Raw genomic sequence first — 26120 nt, 5'->3', positions numbered from 1 at the left:
CGTTAATGTAAATATGAGTGTACAGTATTGTGTATATATGGGTGCAAGTGCAACGCAAGACATTTTGTTCATGTGATTCACTTTCATTTTTGTGGCGTGACTGAAAAGCAACAATTTCCACGGAAAGCTAAGCAGTCATCATGACAGGCCACCGGGTGGCGCTAGTTGGGAAAAGCAACACTTTTGCAGTCCCGATGACAGGCCAGCGGGTGGCGCTTGTGTAGCAAGCTTCCCTTTGCTTCATTGTCAGGTCATACCGCGGAAATGTTTGCTTTTCAACATAAATCACAGGAACAAAAATGCCTAAATAAACTATAAATTACATTTTTTTAAACAAATATAAAATTTTGTTCAAAAATCACATTTGAAAAATAAATATGAATGAAAATAAAAACAACTAAAATATATACATAAATAAAAGTAAAATCACACAACTTTAAAACGACACTCAAAAAATATTTAAAAAAAGTGGGAAAAAATACAAATGTAAATATATAGATTTAAAACCCCTGGGCGTTTTTTTATTTTTTAATGGCTTGGTCAGAACCAACAAAAAGCCAAAAAATGGTCAAATAACGCCCAGGAGTTAAAAATCAATAAAAGGGGGGGGGGGGGGTTCTCTGCTCTCCCTGGTTTGATTCTCGGGCAGTGCGGTCCTTTCCTGCAGGCCATTCTCTCTTCTCTCCCGTTTGCTGTCCATTCTTCAGCTGTTCTATCAATGGGGTGGATGCCACGGACTTCCAACTTCCGGGTTTTACACGTCAGCGCTGTTTCCCCAAGTACTGGGACGCGGCCCACACGGAGCAAACCGGAAACGAAAAAAAAAAATGATGGGATGGCCTTTTTTTTTTTACACAATAAAAGCCTTACTATACATGGTCATTTTTTGATAGAAAACAAAATCCTTAACAGACCCTGTTTCTCATTTTGACCAGGTAAAATTTTTCGATTCCAGGGAACCAATTGGGAAACCCCCTGAGTGTCAGTGTGGGATGAATGAATGTTTAAAATAGTTTACTACAGTTCAGCTTTACTAGTCCGGCTCATCAATAAAACCCACAAACTCAGTCGGATGTCATACTGCTAAGGTTTTATTTAATTCATGCAGATGTCAAACACAAAGAGAAAATCACACACCTCCAGACACACACATCAGCATCCCTCCTCTTGAGTGTCCAGTTAAGCACACAGAAATGCAGTGTTCCAAAGACGACACATTGGCATGAACGGACTTGCAAGGGGGCTAACGGAACACCAGCAATGTACGAGGTATGTCAGTAAAGTACTAAGCCTAGTGTAAAAAATGTATTTTCACAACTTTTGCCTCTTCTTGCGCAACAGTTTGACACCAGTCCTGGAACTTTTCTGACACACTACTTGCGCGTCTACAGAAAGATCTGTGAGGAGAAGGTGCGTCAGTCAACCTAAAAAATAAAGATGGATCCTTCATGACTCCATGATAAATGATGCTTCTATACATGTGTTTACATTCAAACCACAAGAACAGCAACAGATCCAAGAACATAACATACATCAGCCAGCAGCAATGTATAAAACATATCAAGACTCCATAAAAAGCCACAAAAATAAACTGTCCTCACATAGATCATTTCCCCATATATTTTCTTTGAGCACAATAAAACCATTTAAAATACTCATCTGAACGGGGGTACGATTACAAATAAATTATTTCAACACTCTCTAACTTTTTTATTAATTACATCCAAGTGCTCGTCCCTTCGCTGATTTGCATACAGTACGAATTCAAAAATTGCACACTTGCTCCGAGCTCGCGTTCACTTTCGTCAAGAGCTGAAAAGGTCTCGTTTGTGGCGCCTCAGCTCATTTGCGAGGAACAAATAAGTGGAAAGGTCAGAGCGGAAGTGCACACAAATGTGTAAAAGGGGGGATGAGACTGATTTGAGCTCGTTCTCACTTCTGTTTCCAAGGAGAGAAAACACATTTGGTCATTTTAGAAAACTGCCCATAAACGGTCTTATCAGCTAATCATACAAACAAAACAACACCAAAAAAAACAAAAACAAAAAGGCAGATTGGACGCCACATAAAACATTTTTTTATACAACTACGCCAAACTTTCCATTCGCTCATGCAGCCAGGAAATTTCAGCTCATCTCCCCCCCCACTACAATCTCACTGTATATTAAATTTTCTCTCAGAGACGTAGCTTGAAATATACACACGGGATCTTTTGTCATTTACACATTTACAGTTGAACTCATGCCGACTTGCAGAGGGGCAAAAAAAAAAAACGGAAACACAATATTCTCGTAGGAATGTTCAGGACAACAAAACCAAACCGGAGGATTTAGTAACAAAACATAAATGATGAATCGTGTTAAAGCATGCCGAGAGGTTTTGTGGACCTCTTTTCAACGTATGAAAATAGACCGTTTTGTTAGTTTTTTTTCCCTTTTAGACACACAAGATTCCCTTTCAATGAGGATACGTCACTGTAGTGGATCTAAATAGTGTTATCGGACGAGTCTTGGTCCAGGTAAGCAGACGACGGGTCTACATGGCGAACAAAGCGTCCTCCGGTCTGTCGGGCTTCTTGCGGCTGGGGGTTCCCTGTGCCGCGCCGGGTTCGTTAGTCGGGGGGGACGGGAGGTCGGGGACCATCTCGGCGGCTTTGGCTCGCTCCTCCAGGAACTTGTCAAACTCTGAGATCATGCAAGTGAATCAAAATGTGCAATGAACCAACACCTACAGTAAATAATTTGAGTGTTTTATCATATCATATATACGCTAAGTTCCGCTAGCCTCTCTATGGCTTTTTACATTATATTAGCATTAAGGTATCCAATTTTTGTTAGACTAAATTATATATATTAGCTGAATTTTTTAGTGCTGAAATATACAATGTTTATTTTTTGTTCAAGTGTGTTTTTAATAAGCTTTAATGTACAAACATTATCAAAACATATATGCTAGCTGTTAGCCAGTCTATGATGTATTTTCACAATGTATATTAGCATTGATGTAGCCTGACTTTTAAAAGTACTTTAGGTGGAGTAATGTGAACATTCTGGTGCTTAAATATACAAATGTTGAATTCAGTTTTACAGCAATATACAAGTGGAAGAGAGAAAACTAAATTGAAGCAAGCACATTTGGCCTCTTATTTTTGACAACTGTTCTCACAAGAGTGACAACGGGCACGAAACAATACTTGCTTAAATGTATTAAAAGTTGGCCTTTGGTATCAAATCAGAATGGATTGGATTCAAAAGGGCTTGATTCCATTCATGAGTCACTTTAATTGATCAGTTTTTTGTTATTGATATTTTATATTATATATGTAAATATTTTTATACAATATTTAATTAAAATAAAAATACTTTTAAATTCCTGTGAAGAGTATATTTAAAAAAAAAACGGTAAGATAAAAAAAAAAGTTTAAAATTCTATTTTATTTTCAATTAAAAGCATGTGTGAAGGCAAAAAATATATATATGGGCGGACTGCGATAAAATAAAGTTCACTGTACTGACCTTCGCTCGTCACGCCCTCCTCACCTTCATCCCCTTTCTGTAAATGGGAGAAAGTGTTTTATATGCGATAATGAACCCTGGGAACACATTGCCATTTATAGCGGAGGCACCGTCAGAGTCAGCATGCGAGCATCGTCTACGAATAAACACTCACCTGTTAGGTCCTACGACTGTATCATACTGACAAGGACCCCCTTGCCAGCCAATTAACATTCACCCCCAAAAAAGTTATTAAAAATGACACCAATGTGCCACAAGAGAATTATATACCCACAGACTCACAGATGGTTATATTCAAGACATGACAGGATTACATATTTGTGTAAAATGAGCATGAGGAGAAACTGTGCAAAAGCTGATGAATTTGGGTTGGATTTGTGTGTTTGTATAATATTAATAATGTGAAAATGTATAAAAAATAATGTGCAGTGTTATGACAATAAATTGAAAGTATTCAAATATGAGCATAAAGCCATATTAAATACGTGATGGATGTGTATTTGATGCTCATTTTATACAATATAATGCCACGTTAATGACCCGATTCCCACAAAAGACTGTTAGCAAAGTAATCTAGGATGTTAAAATTGAAAGGTCAGAGGAAAAAACACGTGCAAATGGATTATATTCCCAAAAGTGGCGAGACGAAGGAGAAAACGGAATGAAAAAAAGTCAAGAGGATGCAGAAATAATACAGAACAAAATCAAAAACGTTAATGGGCTCACCACATCCGTACTTAGCCACTCCTCTATGTCATCCATGACAGAGGACTGGCCTCTGACACACTAGGGGGCGACAGCAAAACGGCCGTGGGTGGCCAGTGGGGGCAGCAAAGCCACAACAAGGAAAACAAAACCCAGGCCCAAAACACAAACGTGAATATGACTTTAATGAAATAAATAATAAATAATACTAATAACGTGATGGAAAATGTTGGTGTAGGTGTTCATGGAAAAAAAATACAACCAATCATTTAACACAAATATTTCTAATGATTCTGTTAAAAATGTCAGAATTAACAAGCTGCTATCTCGAGTTGTTATTTGGCTAGGTAACATCTGGGAGTGTCTGCAACAGGGCGCAGACTTCGACGTCTCTCGAACACACAATTGAAAGAATGTTTTACTTGGAATACTCACAGCTGTTGCACGCGGCTGTTTGACGTCTAAAGTGGGAGGAGGTGCAGCAGCAGCAGCAGGAGCAGCAGCAGCAGGAGCAGCAGCAGGAGGAGGAGCAGCAGCAGCAGCCTGGCCGTCCTCTGCTGGAGTCCTGAGAATTAAATGATTAAAAACAACATCAGTCCTATCAAGTCACGATTTCCACTGAATGTAGTTGTAATGAACGTACATTTTGTTGGGTTCGGGGAGCGATCCGGTCCTGGTTTGGGCGAAGACGTCAAACTCATCCTGGGAAGCTGGAGGCTTGCGGCTGGATAAAGAGCTCAAAGTGCTGCTCACGCTGTCGGCGCCAACATCTGCAGGGATGGTAAAAATGTCATTTCCTCACGCAACTGGCGGGGGGGGGGTTGGCTACATCCCAAACCCGTACCTAGAACAGCCAGGCGAGAGGCCAAGGTGGCCGGAGAGGACGGTCGACCGGTGCTGGCGGTGACGCTCGGAGGCAAGCTGCTCGGGGCGGCGTTGGGCAGGTTGCTGACCACTGCTGGAGAGGCGGGGCCCAGATCGATCAGGTTGTCCTCTGTTGCTTCACTTAAGACCTGGTGGCAAAGGGGAGAATCATGTTGTGAATAAGAAAAAAAAAAGGAAAGGACAAACAGGGCAGAGGATTATTAGGGTCGTGTTCTTTACCTGATATTGTGACTAACTGACAACCTAATTTCTATTTAACACCATTAAGTTCATAGATTCATTGGGGCTGCATAAACAAGACATGCTATAATGTCAAATGTCCACATAGGCTCAGACTACTTAAAGGGGAAGTCAAGCCCAAAACCATTCTTCACAATATGTTCTATGCATCTAAACACGTTTGTGGAGTATGAATTAAGCACCAAAATCCGCCTGTTTTTATCCATATCAGGGGGCGGCCATTTTGTCACTTGCTGCCGACTGAAAATGACATCACAGTTGCTCAGGGCTCAGATAACGACCGATCACGTCTCATCTGTTTTCTGAATTTGGTCGTGTGACGTTGGCAAGATGAGCCGTGATTGGTCGTTACCTGAGCCCTGAGCAACTGTGATGTTATCTTCAGTCGACCAGCAAGTGGCAAAATGGCCGCCCCGAGATGGATAAAAACAGGCGGATTTTGCTACTTAATACCATATTCCACAAAAACAATATTAACTCATTCACTGCCATCGTCAAAAATTCATTTGAACTATTTCTATAGTTACATTTTTTTCCCCACTTTTGTTTACAAGAGTATGAAAACCTAGAATTGTTTATTAGTTAACTAGTGAAGTAATGCGATTAACTATGATTACAAATTTTAATCTTCTGATGCCCCAAATTTTTTATAATGTTTTCTTTTTTAATTCATTCACTGCCATTGACGGCTATAAACGGCAAAAATTAATTTAAACAATTTCTATTAGTTCAACATTTTTTCCACTTTTGTTAACAAGAGTATGAAAACCTAGAATTGTTTATTAGTTAACTAGTGAAGTAATGCGATTAATTATGATTACAAATTTTAATCTTCTGATGCCCCAAATTTTTTATAATGTTTTCTTTTTTAATTCATTCACTGCCATTGACGGCTATAAACGTCAAAAATTAATTTAAACTATTTACATTAGTTCAACAATTTTTTCCACTTTTGTTAACAAGAGTATGAAAACCTAGATTTTTTTTTTGTACATTCAGAACAGATATAAAAAATTGTGATTAATCGTGAGTTAACTAGAGAAGTCATGCGATTAATTACAATTAAAAAATTTAATCGCCTGTCGTCCCTAATTATTAATAATCTTTTTCTTTTCTTTTTTTTTTAATGAATTTATGGCAGTGAATGAGTTAATCAGAATGCTTAGGTTAATGGGGGTGCATCGAAAATATTGTAAAGAACAATTTCTGGTGGGTTGACTTCCCTTTTTAAAGACTAGTGATCTTTTAGGGAGGCTGACATTGGTATCATACTTGCCTGTCTCAGCTAGCCACAGAAACAGAGAACGAAAAAGAACAGGGGAAAAAAAGAGATAGTGAATACAGTTACATGCCTGAAGGGTGACAGTGACACAGAAACTATGGAATGTATACAATGCCTTATTCAAAGGAAATCCAACGAAGACGCAGCTAAATGTCCTTACAGTCTTTTGATAACGTTTGTAATACAAATATTATGTAATACATAGTACATGTCTATTGAAAATGAATGATGCAGAAACTAAGCCCATGCAATTCAGATGGCTTACATCATTATCTTCTTAAATTATACACGTGTATCTCAATGAATTAAAATACAGTGAAAAAATTAATTTAATAGTCAACAAAAAAAAGAGTCAAATTTGTTATATAGATTCAATCCACATACATATTTAGAATATTGAAAAAAAAATTCAGGGCTTTTTAGTTTATTATTTTTTTATCGAAATTAATCACATGGTGCCAATAATTAACTGGTGATTAATCACAAATTAATTGTGCATTTTTAATCCGTTCTACATATAAGATAGAATGTTTTTCATCTTTCATACTCTTGTTAATTAACATAAAAGTGAGAAAAATGTGAACCTAGCAGAAATATGGTTGTATCTTTTAGTTCACTGAATTTCATATTCATTCATGAAGTTATGTAGTGTACTGTAAAAACAATTGTGTTAAGATAATTTTTCTTCTACTAGATGGCATTAGTGTTTCATGTTGGACATTAGTGAATGGAACAAGGCATTCTTTTCATATTTAGACCTAGTTAATTTCGAAAATGAACCAAGTTGTGAACTTGTGTGCATTTAGTGCAAATTACAACTTGACCACAAATATATGCATTATCTGAATGGTGATTTTAAAAACAAAGCTATTCATGCCATCATTTAATGATGGCGTCTTTGTTGAGTTTCCTGTTAATTAGGCATTCGAATCAGTGAATGCCAGATCAGGTATGAGACATTGTGAAGATGACTGGCAACATTCAAGCCCACCAGACAGAGGCTGAAAGGCAGTGATGTCGACGAATGAGACATCATGCAGCCGCGGGTGTTAACAGTAGCACTCAACGACAGACAGACAACAAGCACGTTTCCCCCACCTGAAGTACTGACTCACCCCATTGTTGACAGTCTGAGCTGTTGACCTCCCAGATCGGAACCTCTCGTATCTGTAGTAGCAAAATGACATGGGATGTTCACTCATTCACTGCCATTGACGGCTATAAACGTCAAAAATTCATTCTAACAATTCCTATTAGTTTAAACAAATGTTTCCACTTTTGTTAACAACAGTATGAAAACCTAGATTTTTTTATTGTACATTTAGAACAGATACAAAATGTGTGATTATGTGAGTTAACTAGTGAAGTAATGCGATTAATTATGATTACAAATTTTAATCTTCTGATGCCCCAAATTTTTAATAATGTTTTCTTTTTTAATTCATTCACTGCCATTGACGGCTATAAACGTCAAAAATTAATTTAAACTTTTTCTATTAGTTCAACAATTTTTCCACTTTTGTTAACAAGAGTATGAAAACCTAGATTTTTTTTGTACATTTAGAACAGATATAAAAATTTGTGATTAATCGTGAGTTAACTAGTGAAGTCATGCGATTAATTACAATTTAAAAAAAATAATCGCCTCTTGCCCCTAATTTTTAATAATCTTTTATTTTTTTTAATGAATTTATGGCAGTGAATGAGTTTTAACAAAGACGTCATGCACCTCAAGTGCTCTCACCTTTCATATCGCAAAAAAATGTTATTGAGGTCATCGTTTACGTGCAGCAGCTCCTCGGTCACTGCCTCGTTTGAGACGCACGAGATGAGCTCCACTATCCTCTGCTGCATGGCTCGACAAGTCCTGTTCAGCTCCTGGAACACACGCAGCAGATGCTAATGAGACCCGTGCGCGAGCAGTTCAGAACAAAGTCAAACATCAGGCGCTCCTTGCCTGTAGTAACTCGTAGTCTGAAGTGTCCTCCTGTCCTGGAACCATCTCAGTCAACATCTCGGACATGACCTTCGTGTTTCCTCGAACGACATCCAACTCACTGCGCAGTCTGCAAATCTGACAAGAGAAATCAAAGAATTTTTGGAGTGAGTTTGTAATTATATTTAAACTTAGATGCTTCACTATATTTCAAAGGCAGTTTCTCATTGAAAGACATTACCTGTTCAGGTGTTGGGTTGATGGCTCCAGTTGTTTGAATGGTTGGAACCTGAGGTGTGGTGGTGTAGGCGGTCGGGACAACAGGAGGAGCGGGCTGGGAAGGAGCGCTGTACTTATGCAAAGTCGAGTCTCCGTCCGGTGCAGATGCGGTCTGGTAGAAAGCAACAAATTAAATGACAATTTAAAAAAAACAACAACAACAATCATCTGCTTGAATGAGATGCCCTCGTACCCGCTGAGGTGTATGAATAGGCGAGAGGGTCTCCAGGTCTGACAGTGGGAACTCGATGCCTTTTCTCTTTAGCTCCTCGTAGATTTGGACGACACCTGTGAGGTCGGGGCTGCTCCTGAACGCATCGGCCCATGCCTGCAGTTGCAATCGCAGACGAGCAATATTTCAGGTTAACAACATTCATGAGCTATTGCTATCTTTAAATGGCCAATACCTGTAATCATATAAAGTGTCGGCAAGGCAGTGTAAAAAGGGGGGCAAAGTGCAGAAAGACAATATATTGGGTGGAAAAACAATACCAGAGCCTTGTTTTGAACTTGTTAGCTAATGGCTTGACAAACATTGCTATGCTTCTATCCTGGCTCCATAATGTGGCCAACTGGTGGAAATAAGAGCATTGTGAGGTTACCTGAGCTGAGCTTGGTAACATGAGCCGCCCTGAGATACTCGCTTTTATCAGACTGCACCTAAGCGCGCTGCTGCACAGCCTCATAAACGTGTCATAAAAACCTCATTTACTGTCTTGATCATAAATAACCGTTTCTCTATTGCAGCACATGAAAAAGGTGATGACACCGGCATGTGCATCACACAATTTTGTTGTTTTCTTACCTGAATGAGCGCCAATACTTTGTCTTGAACGATAGTGGGAGGGTTGTTTTTAGGAGAGATGACTTTAACAAGAACGCCGTCGACAAAGTCCCTGCTAGTGACCAGAGCATGAAACCGGTGGCCGCAGTTCTTTACACAAGTCTCCAGCACCTAACGGGAGCAGAGAGGTGAAGAAGGTCAAACCAGCAATATGATGACAAACACTGAGCTTGAACTTGAACTTATTGTGACATTGTGATAGTGTACACAGGCTGTCCTAGTTGCACAGTAAAATATTTAAAAAGTGATAGTTAAGTAGATATCAATATTAGATGAACAACATGGTGTGTACACAGCAACGGACTCACCTGCCGGGCATTCAGTAAACAGGTGTGTTTTATTAAACAGCTGCCAACTTATTTTTACATAAAAAGCAAAATTGATGACTTCAGAAAGACTTCTTCTACTTCGTTAGATTCAATGATCATGTCATGAGTAAGAACATAATGACTTGTTTGATATTTGTTGTACACAATTATGAATGTTTTTTGTTTTTGTTTTACTTTTTATCGTATAATGTTGCCAACCATGTGACTTTTGGAACAAATTTATTTGAATATTTCCTACTGGGAAGTGTGTTTTTAAATACAAACAAACCTTCCATGGTTCACTGTAATTCCGCCCACCTCAGCTTTGCACTCACCGTTAAAGCCAGCATCACTTCCCTGTAGTTCCTATTGCCATTCAGTCTCTTCTTCACTGCTCTAATTGCATCTTTCGGCCTGCACACAAACACACACCTCAAATTAACGACGACACATAGAATATGCCAGAATTGAGTGATGTAATCTGTAAACCAAGGATTTTCTCAAAGCTGCTGTTTAATTGTATACCGAGTGTAGTAATGATTAACTCATGGATTGTTTGACAACTACTAGTTCTACATGGGATATAGATCTCATACAATGAATACCCAGAGAGGAAGAGATGCAGATTTGAGCAGACTATTTATAAAGTGCCATGCAAAGGCTTGACCCATCTAAGACAAATTACAACTCACTAATCAAACACGCTCTGGACACAACAGCTTAACCATACAGAGATAAGCAGCGGGGCCTAGTAGAAATCGTATTTGCACAAGAAGAGATTTTAAATAATACAAACATTAAATAAGGCAAGTGCAGAGCATCTAAGAAGGGATCGTGATATGTTGGATTTTTTCTCTGTGCACTCACCCGTCTTCTGTTTCATTGATAATGTCACATATTTCCATGTTAAGCGTCCAGTCTTCACTTGGTAGCGATCCGTCAGTTGCTCTTTCTTGAATATAAAAAACAGTGGGGGGAGAAAAAATGTTCAGTCACCTCTCAGAAACGAGTAGAGTTCATAAAGTGGTGATGACTAATGCTTAGCTAACTAATGGCTAAGTTAGCTGTAGCTATTGTCATTCAATACGCCAGTGCAAGAGCGAATGACTCTGCAAATGTTATCTACGGTACACTAAACACTACAAACGACGAAATAGTCATACGTTTTGTTAGCAATAATGCTACAAACGACAACATATGGTAACTACGTTAGGTAGGCGGCTAACCGAGACAGTTTTAAAGAGCCCAGACGTTAGCCTAATGCTAACTTGAACGTAAACAACATCGGCACGATTCGATGCATTTTTAAAACATAATCGCATAAATGAACACAATGCCATTTCTGCTGCTTGTTTGTTTACATACCAATGCAATGCCCCACTGGGGTACTGTACGGGTTTCCCATAAGGAACTCCATGTTGCCCGTCAACAAAACAAGTCAGGTCAGGCAATGGTGATGATGCTACATCATGAAACTTCCAGCACGTCCCGCCCTCACAGACATGTTATTGGCTGAGAGACGCTGACCTTTAATGCAATTGGTCAGTCATGACTTCACTCATCGGGGCAAGACGATTATAAATAAAGGCTCCAAAGGTTGCAACAGTAAAGTGCAAATTGATTTATGGTTCTATTGCTTGTTCTGTTTTATAGTAAGAAAGTATTTAGACTTTTTTTTTTTAATTATGTGTGGGAATAGACAAACAAACGTGTCCAAATTTGTCAATATATGCGTAAAACACAAGTGTCAAACGTGGCTCAGGAACGAGATCTGCTCCACCAAATTATTAAATATGGCCCGCGTAAGCAAATCATGTGCCTCAATTGAATGTGTTTTGTCAAAAATACCAACATTGCAATTTGTCTTAACCTTGAAAAAACTTTTACCAGGTCCCTTTAAAAAAAAAAGAAAAAAAGATTACTAACAGCCTTACACATTTCATTAGCTTTGATTTTGAAAGTAGTTATCCATCAATTTCTTGTGTATATGTAAAAATATGTGAACATACTTTTATATTGTTTCACAGTCATCACAGCCCTTTAACTATTATGTGGCCCATGACCAAAATAATTTGACACCCGTGGTGTAAAACGTGCTTGGCAACTTTAAATCACCACTGTGATTTGACTGCATTGATCTATGCATTTTCCTGCTAATTTATTGGTCAGAAACAACAATGTACATTTTACAATGATGTAATCAATACCAAAAGAGATAAACACAACATTAATGTCGCAATAGTTCAACTAATATTTGTCTCTTTAATACAGTGAACAGTGTGCATTCCTCACATGTTTAACATATTTCAATGCAGCAGACAGTTGGTTGTCAACCAACAGTTCAGGGCGTACCCTGTCAGCTGTGATGGGCTCCAGTTCACACACACAACACTCATGAGGATAAGCAATATAGAAAATGGATGGATTCAGTGTAGCAGTCAATGAAAACTGACACGTGTTGTGATTTAATGACCAAACAAAAGCTAAAGTCTCCATTCACTTCATGAGCGAACAAAAATATGTCACAGATGACTGAGAACCAACTGGAGACTCAGTGGGTGGTGTAACATTTGGCGTCTGTCACAGACATAGCTACAAAAAAAAGAAGAAGCTGGCAATGTGTTAGCCAGGGTGGAGATGACTACAATGGACTGAGACAGCTATCAATGATGAATAAAATAAACGGGATGCATTCTATTTCGGACTCATACATTGTGGAGTGGTGTCAGTTTGGCCGGAAGATGCATTCCGCTCTTTTGGCACGCATGTTTCTTCTTCAATCCTGCAAAAGTTTGCGTTTGATAGTTGAACTCTCAGACGAGAGATGTACAAAAAGAGCACCGGCAGCAGTGCGAGCCCTCAGTTCATACATGTCATAATCGTGAGCCCACTCCACATTGCCCCAGCACTGAATCTGTAATGTAGGAGGAACAAGGCGATATTAGTTGAGTCAACAACAAATACAATTTCTTGATGTCATTGCTGCTGACTAAAAGTACAACTCAATTTTATTTACATAGCGCTTTCACAACAGCTCATGCTGTAAACAAAGCACTTGTCAAATATGTCTAAAACGGATAAATTCCAATGAAAATTATTGTGATAGTTTCTCAACTAAGTGTAGCTAAGAATTGGACTGGGGTGAACCAAGACAACAAAAGTGTGCCATGCATTGATAAGGTCAGAAGGCACCGATAACCAATTCAAAGTGCATTATGACCTCTTACATAAGCAGATTATTTGTGTGTGCGTTTTGTACCTGGTATTCCTCCTCCAGCCTGGAGAGAAGCACGGCCTGCTCCACACTCAGATGTCTGTCAATCATCCCAAGCGATAACACAACCGACTTCAGCTGGGTGATCACGTATTCAAGTCCTACAGGGAAAAAAACTTTTAACATCCAGGTATTTGGATTCAGGTGACCTACGAATTTCTGTTTCGTCACAGCAGCGAACTTCCTGCAGTCTTAAGTTAGCGCAGTAAAAGCTTTAAAAAAATAAAATAAGTTGGCGCAGACCTCAACTTTCAACTTTTTTTTGTGCAGCTCTACTTTTGGTGAGATAACAATCGGAAATTTGAGTCAAGCTGCTTCGACAACAATTCTTATTAATACCAAAATAAAAAAAATATTTAAACAGCTATTTGCAAATGCATTACCTGTAAGAGACCAGAAGTTGTACGATTTGAGATGTTGGCAGAATGTATCTTTGGTTGCCTGAGGGATGTCAGGACCCATGATATTGGATGAGGAGCCAATAGTGACGTTATATCTGAAATTCGCATAGTAACTAATAAACATCTTAAAAGTCCTTTACTGCATTCACATCTAGAACAAGTCACACACAACAGGTTCACTTCCACAATTTATTGCGATCCATGTTATACACTAACCCTGATTACCTGTTCTCAATCCATTGCAATACAGGGTCCCACTCGTTCTTCTGTAGATCAACCAAACCGTAGGGCTCATCCACTCTGTAACTACACCAAAGTAATATCGATTTGAAGGTTCCTTCATTATGACTTTCAATGACTTAATTATCACAAACAGCACAAACGTACCAAACAGTGTCTGTCTCCAGAAACTTTAAAGCAGCGCTGATCATTTGGTCCTTGTTGCGTTGTGTAGGATTGTCCAAAGCAGTGTTGCAAAGTGTGGTCTGCAGAAAGAGAACAGTACAACGAATTGGGATCGGATTGCTAATGTGGCTGGCTACTGCTCTTCTGTTTTGTTACTAACATTACACACACTTGTATGAAATACACTTAAACGTCAGGCTACAAGCTTTACCAGGTGCATAGTGTAAAACTTAAGTGTATCCCTTTGCGCATCCCACTCAGTTGCCACGGCGATGGCAAGAGCTTCATTTGGCACTGTGAACAGCTTTCCTCCAGGAGTTTTCAGCTTCCTTCGGTCTAGGTTTATCTCAAATAAACCTCCTAAAGGAGGCAATTGAACAACATACAGTATTATCTTTTACAGTGAGAAAATCTTAACATCCATGAATCTCATCGTAACATTATCAGCTCACATACCTTCACCTTGGGATATACTGACATCCTGGTAAAATCTTTTTCTTTCTGGAAGCAAATATGCTTTGTTGAGAGTCTTCACAGACAGAGCAGATGAATAAAATTATCAGGTAATTATCTTACCTGTTGTGGCTGATGATGAGCATTTGAACAAACATTTGAAGTGCTGAGGATTTGGGTGTATTTTACACGGCGACAGGGCATTTCCGAACTGATGGTGGAGTCTTGCAAGGTTTCTAAACATTGCAGCGATGATTTGAATTTACTGTTTACGCGAAGCTAGTTTAGCTAAGGAGCACAACACGCTGGGTTGTTGTTTTTAGATAACGAGAAACCGCATTCTTACGTGTGTATTTAGGAGCACTTACATCGCATTTTCATGGTAGTGTTAAAATGATAAGTCTACCTACTGACAGCTTTCATCTTAGTTGCAGCACTAGTGTTCAACAGCACGCGTGTGACCTTCTGCATCTGTCAGGCAAAAGCGCAGTGCATTTTAAAAGTAGGGAGTTGTAGTTTTCTGGGTGGCATTTTGCGCTCTTACACAACACAAAAAACTACATTCCAAACCCGTGAAGCTTTCCGCCAAATGAACCAATAAGAATCTAGGATCTAAGCACGTCGAATAGGGTTAGCCAATGAGAGGCACGGATGCTTTGCCTTCGTCGTCGCGACGAAGTCCACTTACTTTCCTGGGAGCTCGGTCCCTGGCAAACTAGGTTTCAAGGGGATTTTTGAGGCTGGAGGACGGCTTCAGCCCCCTCCGACGCTTCTTCGTGGACGCCGGCAACACGCAGACGGCTACTGACAGGCGTGGATACTGAGCCAGCGAAGCGAGAGCCATGCCTGTCCCCGCTGGATACATTAGCGACTCCCAGTGCGCGGCCTTCGCATCCTCGGCCTCGCTTATCCCTCCGCCCCCGATCAACACTCGGCAGCCCGGCGTTCTCACTTCGCTGTTGTATAGCGGCTCCAAGTTTAGGGGGCATCAAAAGAGTAAAGGGAACTCGTATGACGTGGAAGTTGTTTTACAGGTGGGCGTTTAAAATGACATTTTTTCACGTGAAAGGTGAGGGGGTAATGATGATCTGTCAAACGGGGGTGTGATGATTGACAGTTGGAGAATCAATGAACATGGGCCTAGCTCGCCGAGCAAGCAATCGGTTAGCATCGCCTCAATCACCACTATTACTCCATGATGGCTCATCTAATACACAAATACCACATTGTGTTTGATTTAGCATCTGTAGATGTCAATCTCATGAATTCCTCCTGTTCACAACTGCACGTTTTGTGTGTTGTATTCGGAATGGCGGCATATTAACTTGCCAATTCTGCTTTTTGATGTCAACATGCTCACTTGTTTTATTTTCCTCTCAAGCATGTCACCATGGAGGACTCTTATCTCTGTGGTTACCTGAAAATTAAAGGACTAACGGAGGTGAGTTGGGCTATTATCACTATCTGAAAGATCCATCCTAATTCAGGAATAATTTGTCTCTATTACAGATTTTATTTAGTAGGTTTTGACATACCCTTTTGTAAAAAGCATTTATTGAAAATCTTTTGTACAGCTGTTTAATTGGCTTGTGCAGGTGTACCTATCATCCCCTCGCCTTTTTTTCTGTTGTTAGAATAAAATTGGGCAACATCTGAAATCAGAAGCGCACAAAAAGTGTATATGTAGATTAATTTCAAATGAATGAAGTCTTTGTTTGTTGGCATAGGAATACCCGACTCTAACCACGTTCTTCGCTGGAGAGATCATCAGCCGAAAACGGCCGTTTCTCACCCGGAAGTGGGATGCAGATGAAGATGTGGATCGTAAACATTGGGTAAGTATAAATGTATAAGATGTTTAAGGTTCTACACGTAGGAGGTGTTTTTTTTTTCTGAAATGATGAATGTTTCCCTTTTTGTCTCCAGGGCAAGTTCCAGGCCTTCTACCAATATGCAAAGTCATTCAACTCGGATGATTTTGACTATGAGGATCTTAAAAATTCCGACTTTATTTTTATGAGGTGGAAGGTAAGGTCTCATTTTATCGCGTGAACTTGATGTAATACTGATATTAACTCATTCACTGCCATTGATGGCTATTAGCGTCAAAAATTCATTTGAACTATTTCTATTAGTTTAACATTTTTTCCCCTACTTTTGTTAACAAGAGTATGAAAACCTAGAATTTTTATTGTACATTTAGAACAGATATGAAATTTGTAATCAATCGCGAGTTAACTACTGAAGTCATGCGATTAATTACTATTTAAACTTTAATCGCCTGACACCCCTAATTTTTTATATGCGCTTTCTTTTTTTAATTCATTCACTGCCGTTGACGGCTATAAACGTCAAAAATTCATTTGAACTATTTCTATTAGTTTAACATTTTTTTCCACTTTTGTTTACAAGAGTATGAAAACCTAGAATTTTTATTGTACATTTAGAACAGATATAAAATTTGTGATTAATCGTGAGTTAACTAGTGAAGTCATGCGATTAATTACAATTTAAAAAATGATCGCCTCTTGCCCCTAATTTTTAATAATCTTTTTATTTTATTTTTATTTTTATTTTTTTTTATGAATTTATGGCAGTAAATGAGTTGACGTCAGGCATATTTGTTGTTATTAGGAGCAGTTCCTGGTTCCGGACCACACAATCAAAGACATCAGTGGCGCTTCCTTTGCTGGATTTTACTACATTTGCTTCCAGAAATCCACAGCAACAATCGAGGGCTACTACTACCACCGCAGCTCTGAATGGTAATCGCAGCACTACCAGTTTGTTACCTTAGCGGCCCAGTTATTTTCGGATCACATCCCAAAACAGCTGGAAATTGTCAGAATGACCGAGATGGTTTTATTTCAGCGTCTGGTTGGGTTCGCGATTGTTGACATTATATGTCAACATGACATTTAATGAATAGGTTCAAGTGTATTAAATGTTCAGTTAATATTCGAGCTCTCCCATTACATGGAAACTGATGCTCACTTTCCTTTATTTATTGCGATGTCATCCTTCTGCATGGACTCGGGTATCAACAATTTCCTTTACACATTGGCAAGCAACACCGATGTGAGTTTGTACAGGTGGAATATTAAATGTTTTTCCTCCAATTTGGGGAATCATTAACAGCCCCTTACTTCAATTTGCTGCTGCCATACATCAGTAGCACAAAAATAAATAAATAATTTATTTCTGCATGTTTGTTCCGGACCAATTGGTATGAGAGTTCAAAGTGGAATGACACATGGGGCACCCAAGTAGTACACAGCAGTATTTGTCATTTTTTTACATTTAAACTCAATTGTTCTTATATCCCATCCTATTTTTAAGATTGCTTTTCACGTTCACTTCCTGTTGTATTGTCAATCAATCAACAGACTGCCGTTGTCTATGGTTGTGTTTTGTCCCCTTTTCACAGTTTGCAGCACAAATTGTACCTTAATCCCACAGTTTCAGCATGTCATTAAAAGCCATTCAATTGATTTTGCTCAAATTAGGGCCTTAAATGGCATTAAAAAGCATTGAATATGATGTCTAAAGGTGTTAACAATTTTAAGACACTTAATGTAAAAACATCGTTCATGCTTTATTTCACATACATTGTTGTGCAAAAGGTCACTATAAGACAATTTAGCAATAATAAATGTGATTAAAAAAAAAAGTGTATGTGGGGACTGGTTGTAAAAGTTCACAAGTTGCTTTATGTTCCACATACCAATTGCTTTGAATTTGAAAAGCAAAATGTACTACTCCTGTGCTATCACCAACCGCCAACATGAAACACTAATGCCACCTAGTGGCAGAAAATTACAACAACACAAATCTGACTCAATGTTTCAAATAACTGAATTACTTACTATAAAATTACTGTTATCACTTACCTAAAATAATAATAAATACAACCACATTTGTCCACTTTTGTTAATTAACGAATATAAAAACCTTGGAAAAAGTATTTTACTGTACATTTAGAAGAGATATAACGTGCGATTAATTGCGAGTTAACTAAGGAAATCATGCAATTGTGATTCCCATTTGTTATCAACTGACATCCATTAATATATGATAAACAATATGCATTTATGTATATGTGTGCATGAGTTTGTATGTGCAGTAGGACGGGGGCATTAAAATTAGTATTAAGCTGCATTAACTCTTTGACTGCCAGACGTTTTCAGAAAAGGGATGCCGTGGGTGCCAGCCGATTTAAGCATTTTGACTGATCTTTCAAGGTCCACAGAAAATTATGTGTTTGGACTATGGAAACACATATACTACCAAATGAAAGATTGGACTCTCATCTTTCATCAGAAAAAAAAGTTTGTTTCTACCTTATTCCGTTTTTCAGTAATCAACAATAGAAAATGGTTAATTTCACCTCTGTTTTGAAACAAACGTCTTTTAACGTCTTTGGCACTCCTCTGTAGGATTTTACTAAATGTTATTTAACGTTTTTGGCAGTCAAAGAGTTAAAAATTATATTTAAAAAAAAAGCTTAAATTTGGATTTGCTGATACCTGCAGAAACCTTGTCCCATGTTTTTTTTATTTTTATTTTTATTTTTTAAACCTATAATGGGAAACAAATAGTGGGTCAGGTTATGTAATCAAATGACCTTGCCTTTTATAATGTTAAGTATGTTGTTTCACCTCATTCAGGTACCAATCTCTAAACCTCACACACGTCCCCGAGCACAGTGCCGCCATCTATGAGTTCCGGTGACCCCGGCTGGCATCTTGGATCTTGTTTGATGGACTTGAGGCGAAGCAGAGGTCTGCAGATGCTACTGAGACTAGAAAAAAAGACAGTGCGGGGATCTTTACAAGACACATCAAGCCAACACGGGCTTGTCAGTTGGACGGACAGAGTGCGGACCAGTGGATGTGAAAAGACATTTGAATGTATGCGCATTGGGTGAGGTTTAAAAAAGAAAAAAAAAAAATGAAATGCAGTTGTGCTCCCTGGTTGGAGCGTGTAAAGTCCGAACCAGCATCCAAACCCCGGGTGTGGTTCTTACCTGTCTTATCGTTAAATGTCTGGCTTTTGTTTTGTAATACTTGGCACACTTCCTCAAGACACTTTATTAGCGACTAAGTTGGGACCGTAGCTTTCCAGAAGCTAAGTGGCATTTGACGAGGGTTGGACAAGGATTCCTTAGAGGCGGGGTCTGCTTGGAAAAACGAAAAGCAAGAATGAACTGGGGCTCATCAGGTTTTCCAAATGGAGCTTTAATCAGTGCTTAAGCTTGACGTGACAGTATATACATGATTTGGTTGAAGCGGATGTTTTTGTGATTGTATCAGGATGGACATGTCGCGGCACTTTTCTGGCCCCTAGTGGGCGACACACTAACACAAGCAAACCCTTTCTTCCCTTCGTGGTCCTCAGATATGCTTTTTAATCACAAGTGATTGATGTGGATGTTGTTCTATTGTTACATTTGCACAAAGATGAATTAGAGTATGTTATTAACGCGAATGCTCACATCCCCCCCCCCCCCCCCCTTTACACAAGTATGGAGAAAAAGCTTTTTAATGACTTTTAAAGCAGCTGACTGTTTGGAGTGTTGAGAGACAAATCAATCACATTTAAGTATTATTATAACAGAGTATTTTTTACCTAGCAAAAGAGCTTTTTGTGTTCCTTTTAACTTATAGAACCCTCCCCATTACTTCCATGAACGTCTCTTTTGACTATGCAACATGTTCAACATAGCACTCTCCAAACTCCAAACCTCAATTTTCAGAGATTTTATTCTATCCTTAGAGTTTATGAAACAACAACAAAATCTTATCTTCGTTCAAAGGAAATATTTTTAAGATTCCTTATGAAGTCCCTCCCTAATCATGTTCCCTTGTCATGTGACTGTGCCATGTTTTTAAGAGTTTATCAGAGTTGTATTGTAAACAGATCAAGATGTGTGTTTGCTTGAGATTGAACCTGAGTTGGATTGAGTGATTGTATGGAATGAACCCTGGATTTGAAGAGAAATCATATCAAAACAAACCTGCCGTCTGTGCTTTTGTAGCCATTTTTAAACATTTGCTGCTCTCTAGTGGTGAAAGTGGTTCATGCTAATTTGATGCTTTGAAAGTCGCATCAGAAGTACGATACAGTATAGTATTGTGTTTGTAGGTCAACGCCTAGATCAATTAATTAACATAACTAAAATCCAAGGTCCACTTATTACTTGAACTGATACAGTGTGTTGCATCCAAGGTTATTATAGTTTTGAATTTTTCATTTTTTAGTTAGTTTTTATTCAATTTTGAGGTTTTTATTTTAATGTAGTTAGTTTTCATTAGTTTCAGTATTAGTTTTCGTGTGTGTGTTTTTTTAAAGTGTATTATTTGTGTGCAATATTTAACAAACACCATGGTAAAATGAAAAAAAAAGTAATACATTTCTTACCTAGCGTTGCATTTCGGCTGAGTTAAATGTAAAAAACAGGCGAACCGAGCCATTGGAGCAAAAGAGCGACGTCATCTGAAGGTGGTTTTCTATTGGCTGCTGCTAGATGACATCACTTCTGTGTGGCACACTTTCAAACATCGTTATTCCGGTTAATATTGAAATAAATATATTTAAAATCACATTTAAAATCATCCCCAAAGGCTCATGCATTAATTTAATTACTAGATCTAAATCGAATGACATTTTTGCTATAATTATAGTTCATTTTAGTTAGTTTTGTAAATGTAAAATGCAGTTTCAGTTAGTTTCCGTATTTTTAATTTTTTTTTAAAGCATTTTTGTTTTTATTTTATTTCGTACCACTTGGAGAGACAGACGGATTACTATTACAAATTCAAATTATTGGTTGACTGAGTAGAAAAAATAATAAAATAAAATTTCAAACCGAAATCATAGTAATTCATTATTTTTTCATGGAAATGTGGCTGAAAAGAAGCATTAATAAAATCTCACTATTATTTAAAACGGTGACGACATAAAGACTCTTTCAAAAACCCAAAGGGCTCGCAAGTAAGCAGAGTTGGACACCACATTACTTCACACGTTAGGAATGAATACAACCATCACTAAATAAAAAACTGAACACTGCCTAGAGGGAAGTCAGGTGTGTAAACATTATAATAATTGCCACACTTGTCTGTAAAGCCAATTGGACATAAGGAATTTCGGTTTGTGTTGGCGCAAAATAAAAAGCCACGAGTTCACATTTACATTGTTTCAGAATGAAGGATCATGGGCATAAGAAGAGAAATGAATGAGGAGATAATGTACAAAATACAAGTACTGTATACATGATGTACTGCACTTTACATGCATGTGTTTGTGTGCACATATTATCTACAAGCATGTGAACTGAAATAAGTTTAATGATGCGTTATGTGAATGTCTAGACTGGAAATTATCATGGTGTGATGTGTATAGTAGGAACGATCTGAAAGACGTTAATTCCAGCTTTCAGGTATGAACTGTCAAAAGTTCCTCCTAATCTAGTTGTGTAGCCACCCATCAAATGATGTCTTGTCATGACAAATTTATACAGTATGCTACGTAACAACAGCTGTGATTACGTAATAGAAATCAACAAGAATATTAAAACATGAAAATAAGATAGTGGGGACAAATTGTTATATTGATTACATTAGTTGCTATGAGCTTACAGTTTTCAACGCAAGCCAAGTAGAACATCACACTATATGTATAATATAATATGTAATATTTGAATTTGAGGTTTCATTTTATTTGCGGTTCACATTGATGCCCTGCATGGCGATCAGTCTAGAGGTTACCCCGTCTATCACCCGAAGCCAACTGGAGAAACTGGATGGACAGACGATTCACTTAGAATTTGACTTTTGTACATCAGTTTGAGCAATTCCCATAGATATGGTCCTCGCAATTGCACCTGAGATTGATTGGCCTAATTTGTAGTTAGGATGCATGGGAAAAGCAAAAAATGGGATGAACGCTGATGACATCTGGAATGTATGACACTGTGGCTAAGGCCAACAGCTTTTTGGAGTCCATGTTGAGACTCAGCCCAACTGGTTTTTGTTTGTATTTGGAGTCTCAGTTAAGTGCTTAAGTAATGTGCTTATGTAATGTGGTGTGCCCGGAGCTCTATAGCCTCTATTGTTTGCTCTACTGCCACCAGGCTGCTAAGGAATACCTTTTGTCCTGAGGTTACTGGCCACAGAATTAGGTACACTTGCAAAATCGGATGAAAACTACCCCAGGGGTCTCCAACCTGCAGCTCTGGAGCCACATGTGGCTCTTTAGTCCCTCTCCTGTGGTAAAATAAATATATAAAATAAAATAAAAAAATAATATATTTTTTTACATATTTATTTTTATTTCTTAGATCAAATATTATTTGAATGAATTAATGATTTAAAAAATGAAGAATGAAATATTCAAAAAAATTGTAAGTTGTCAGAAAAAGAGAAAGGCAGAAGGCAGATGAAAAGTAAGTAAATAACTAAAACTGTCCAAAAAGTGACAAAAACTGTCCAAAAAAGTAAAACAAAAGAAAAAAATCTAAGAAATTATCATATAATGTACACAAAATTGCCAAAAAGTCATAAAATGTATTTTTTTTAAAGTCAGAAAATACATAATTTAAAATCCCCCAAATTACAATCAAATGTCCACAAAATTGCCAAAAAATGTCAGAAAATTTATAGCAAAAAAGTAGAAAAAAGCCCCAAAATAGCCAATATCCAAAAAAGACGAAGAGGCAAAAAAGTTGCCATTTGTCCATTCTGTTTTGTTCATCACAATGTTCAAAGGTTTTGCGGCTCCAGACTTATTTTTGTTATTTATGTGGCCAAAAATGGCTCTTATGACCGTAAAGGTTGCTAACCTCTGAACTATACAGAAGTGAGAGGTGTACGTTCTTGCAGTACCATCCATTCATCAATCCATTTTCCATATTGTTTATCCTCATTAAGGTCTCGGATGAGCTGGACTCTTTCTTAGCAGACTTTGGTGTACACCCTGGACTTGTTGACAAACAACTATTCACATTCTGGACAATTTTTCTTGCAGTATTAGTTTACACTAATTAAATGAGGGAGACTCACGCAACCTTAAAACCAACAACACAGATAAAGTTCATCAAATATAACAAATAAACTAAAATAAAATCTGCCTTTAAATGTACTGAAATTTGACTGGCGCTTTATATCTGCTTGCAGCTCTAGTTATTATTGTTTACAACTGAATTACTATTTCAACTATTTACCGATTTTTATAGATTTCTGCTAACCTATTTCATGACGTTTGATGTTGGTTTAAAAGTTGAACCAGATCAGAAAGTCCCTGCTATTAATCAGTGGAAAATATGCACTTGAAGTAAACACACCTCTTGTTTTACATTGAGTAAGTGCATCATGACCTGCTATCAGGGTCAAAAGGTAGTGAATAAATACCAGTCAACAAATGCCATGGACGTTTGTGATTAAACGTCGGAAGCAGTTCGGTGGCAGAGCAAACAAAAGGCAAAAAAAAAAAAAACAGACCTTAACTCATAGAAAAAATTCCGTCAACTCTTAAGTGAGAACCTGTTACGTCTCAAGAGCTACTGCCATAATGCACATACCAGCTAGGAGAAATTATACCAGCGTCATGACCCAGGTTGCTCAATGCTAAGTGTTTAAAGCTACAGGTAGCGATAGGTAGCTAAAGCTAAAGTTAAGCTCCTGTAACTGAACTTTAGGAAACTACCCTCACCACAGCTGCCCGCTCATGTTGTCCAACTGCTATGTCAGCCATAGACCTTCAAGTTCCTGAGAATTAAAGTCTCTCAGAACCTCAATATTGAGACAAACATCAACTCCCGTCCTGAAAAAGGCCCAACAGACGATGCACTTCCTGCCACAGGAACTGATGAGGTCCTGTTTTCATCCATTGTAGTCTGGTTTGGTGCTGCTACAAAGAACAACAAAATGCCTACTTTTAAGGAGTCATTATATCATATTTACTGCTACTGGTCACTTCATTTTGCTTGATGATTCTCCTCATCATCTGCACAGCTTTTATAGCATTCTTACATTGCTCTCGTGGTTGCAAAATATCCAAAAGTCTGCTACTGATCAATGGAAATATGCAAAGTGCAACGTACATATTTGGCTAGACCAGGGGTGGGCAAACTTTTTGACTTGCGGGCCACAATGGGTTTGAAATTTTGACAGATGGGCCGGACCAGGAGCATTTGGACCTCATAGCACAGTAAAAACACACAGATAAATGTACAACCCAATTTACTTATAGTGTGCATTTAGGACTGCGTTTTTCAAATGTGCAAAATCCACATATTTAAAACAGCTTTTCCAATAGCTTCATTTTTATTGTTTTAGCTCAACTTTTGCTGTGTTTTTATGCTTTGTAAAGTGACCTTGGGTGTTCTGAAAGGTGCTGTTTTTAAATGAAATGTATTATTATTATGATTATTATAAAATAGCCCTAATCCAGGTAGTACGTTTGCCTCAATGAATATGCAAGATGCGGCATTTACACACTATTTGGCAAAGTGGGAGGAGAAATGTAAATAGATTATAATAGCACATACACTGTGATCTGTCAAACCTGGTGACTGCATCTATTATTAATAGATTTCAATTCAAGGCGTAAAGTTAAAGATTTTTTTCCATTGGCCCACCCATTTTTAACCCGGGCCCACAGTACGTGTGACACATGCGGCTGCATGATAGCCGCTGCTGCCTGTCACGCGTACATCCAATCCGTCTCTGACCACTTTTCCATCTCCGTGGTGGACTCATAGCACACGGTGTTTGTGCAGCAGCTCAAAAAGAAGCCAAAAGCCAACGCTCATAGAAGTGCTCGACACATATTTTCCGGGTGTGTAGAAGTTATATAGTCTAGTATAGTCTTTGGTATGACCCGGCCGGGAATTGAACCCAGGACCTCCCAGTCTCAGGGCAGACACTCGAACCACTCGGCCACTGAGCTGAACAAAAAAAAAAATAATAATAATAAAAAATAAATAAATTAATTAAAAAAAATAATTCTAGCCTTATTGGATAAGTTCGGCGGGCCGGATTGAAACGCATACCGGGCCGTATTTGGCCCGCGGGCCAGTGTTTGCCCATGTCTGGGCGAGACAGAAAAAGGTTTCTCATTGACTGTCTTCAATGTGACATAATGTATTTAGGTCAACCTTTTAGCATTCCATATTCATAATCCACTTATACAACACAGGCATGTAATTAATGTCAGACTGGAAATATGCCTCGAGTGGTTTATAGCTTGTACATACATTATATACTATGTACTGTACTTGTATGTACGGTGTAAGTTTTATGTGCTGTATAGTGGGTGAAAGGTTACAAACATTATGAGTAACATCACGGTAAAAAAAATAAATGATTCAAATGCGTTAAAAAAAGCTCTTGATTCACACAAAAAAAAAATCATGCACAACACTAAAAAATACTCACACTTAACAGCTCTCATACACTAAAATACTCATACTCACTAAAAACCTGTAACACGCAACCCAAATCTCTCACACCACTAAAAACATCTCTCACTCACAAAAAACTGTGGTACACAAAAAACTCTCACACAAAACAATTCTCACACAAACTCAATA

General features: G+C 38.2%; 3 protein-coding genes across 4 annotated transcripts; 1 reads left to right on the top strand and 2 right to left on the bottom strand.

Moving 5' to 3' along the window:
• Nucleotides 1-1075: 1075 nt before the first annotated feature.
• On the bottom strand, nucleotides 1076-11484 carry tom1l2b (target of myb1 like 2 membrane trafficking protein b). Of its 2 annotated transcripts, XM_077549804.1 has the most exons (15): nucleotides 11360-11484; nucleotides 10862-10946; nucleotides 10330-10408; nucleotides 9648-9797; nucleotides 9036-9170; nucleotides 8805-8954; nucleotides 8585-8701; nucleotides 8372-8505; nucleotides 7743-7794; nucleotides 5065-5233; nucleotides 4864-4990; nucleotides 4656-4785; nucleotides 4242-4301; nucleotides 3516-3552; nucleotides 1076-2684 (listed from the first exon to the last, which is right to left on the bottom strand). In XM_077549804.1, the coding sequence occupies exons 1-15, from the start codon at nucleotides 11409-11411 to the stop codon at nucleotides 2536-2538; spliced, it is 1626 nt and encodes a 541-aa protein (XP_077405930.1). In that variant the 5' UTR covers nucleotides 11412-11484; the 3' UTR covers nucleotides 1076-2535. The 2 variants fall into 2 exon arrangements, with proteins under 2 accessions (XP_077405930.1, XP_077405931.1); XM_077549805.1 differs by lacking the exon at nucleotides 4242-4301.
• Nucleotides 11485-12236: 752 nt separating this feature from the next.
• atpaf2 (ATP synthase mitochondrial F1 complex assembly factor 2) lies at nucleotides 12237-15025 on the bottom strand. Its single transcript, XM_077551104.1, has 8 exons — nucleotides 14651-15025; nucleotides 14531-14575; nucleotides 14286-14434; nucleotides 14057-14154; nucleotides 13895-13975; nucleotides 13652-13764; nucleotides 13254-13369; nucleotides 12237-12908 (listed from the first exon to the last, which is right to left on the bottom strand). The coding sequence occupies exons 1-8, from the start codon at nucleotides 14769-14771 to the stop codon at nucleotides 12771-12773; spliced, it is 861 nt and encodes a 286-aa protein (XP_077407230.1). The 5' UTR covers nucleotides 14772-15025; the 3' UTR covers nucleotides 12237-12770.
• A 148-nt stretch (nucleotides 15026-15173) lies between these two features.
• LOC144038541 (glucose-induced degradation protein 4 homolog) lies at nucleotides 15174-20542 on the top strand. The gene is made up of 6 exons (XM_077551105.1): nucleotides 15174-15561; nucleotides 15909-15968; nucleotides 16255-16362; nucleotides 16454-16555; nucleotides 17162-17292; nucleotides 19195-20542. Exons 1-6 carry the CDS (start codon nucleotides 15370-15372, stop codon nucleotides 19256-19258), a joined length of 657 nt encoding a protein of 218 aa, XP_077407231.1. The 5' UTR covers nucleotides 15174-15369; the 3' UTR covers nucleotides 19259-20542.
• The last annotated feature ends 5578 nt before the right edge of the window (nucleotides 20543-26120 follow it).

Source organism: Vanacampus margaritifer, chromosome 18 (assembly GCF_051991255.1).
Source record: "Vanacampus margaritifer isolate UIUO_Vmar chromosome 18, RoL_Vmar_1.0, whole genome shotgun sequence".
In the NCBI taxonomy this organism is placed as follows: domain Eukaryota; kingdom Metazoa; phylum Chordata; class Actinopteri; order Syngnathiformes; family Syngnathidae; genus Vanacampus; species Vanacampus margaritifer.
The sequence above is the reverse complement of the archived record's forward strand: the minus strand, read 5'-3'. Positions and strand labels throughout refer to the sequence as shown.

Bases quoted from the DNA above. Each gene is read 5' to 3' on its own strand.
- atpaf2 (XM_077551104.1), bottom strand. From the start codon at position 14,771: ATGTTTAGAAACCTTGCAAGACTCCACCATCAGTTCGGAAATGCCCTG. The intron at 14,435-14,530 runs GTATGTGAGCTG...TGCCTCCTTTAG, and splicing joins CAGTATATCCCAAGGTGAAG to GAGGTTTATTTGAGATAAAC. The intron at 14,155-14,285 runs GTAAAGCTTGTA...CTCTTTCTGCAG, and splicing joins AGTTTTACACTATGCACCTG to ACCACACTTTGCAACACTGC.
- LOC144038541 (XM_077551105.1), top strand. From the start codon at position 15,370: ATGCCTGTCCCCGCTGGATACATTAGCGACTCCCAGTGCGCGGCCTTC. The intron at 16,363-16,453 runs GTAAGTATAAAT...TTTTGTCTCCAG, and splicing joins ATGTGGATCGTAAACATTGG to GGCAAGTTCCAGGCCTTCTA. The intron at 17,293-19,194 runs GTAATCGCAGCA...CACCTCATTCAG, and splicing joins TACCACCGCAGCTCTGAATG to GTACCAATCTCTAAACCTCA.
- tom1l2b (XM_077549804.1), bottom strand. From the start codon at position 11,411: ATGGAGTTCCTTATGGGAAACCCGTACAGTACCCCAGTGGGGCATTGC. The intron at 4,991-5,064 runs GTACGGGTTTGG...CCATCCCTGCAG, and splicing joins CTCTCGCCTGGCTGTTCTAG to ATGTTGGCGCCGACAGCGTG. The intron at 3,553-4,241 runs GTGAGCCCATTA...TCCCATTTACAG, and splicing joins AGTGGCTAAGTACGGATGTG to AAAGGGGATGAAGGTGAGGA.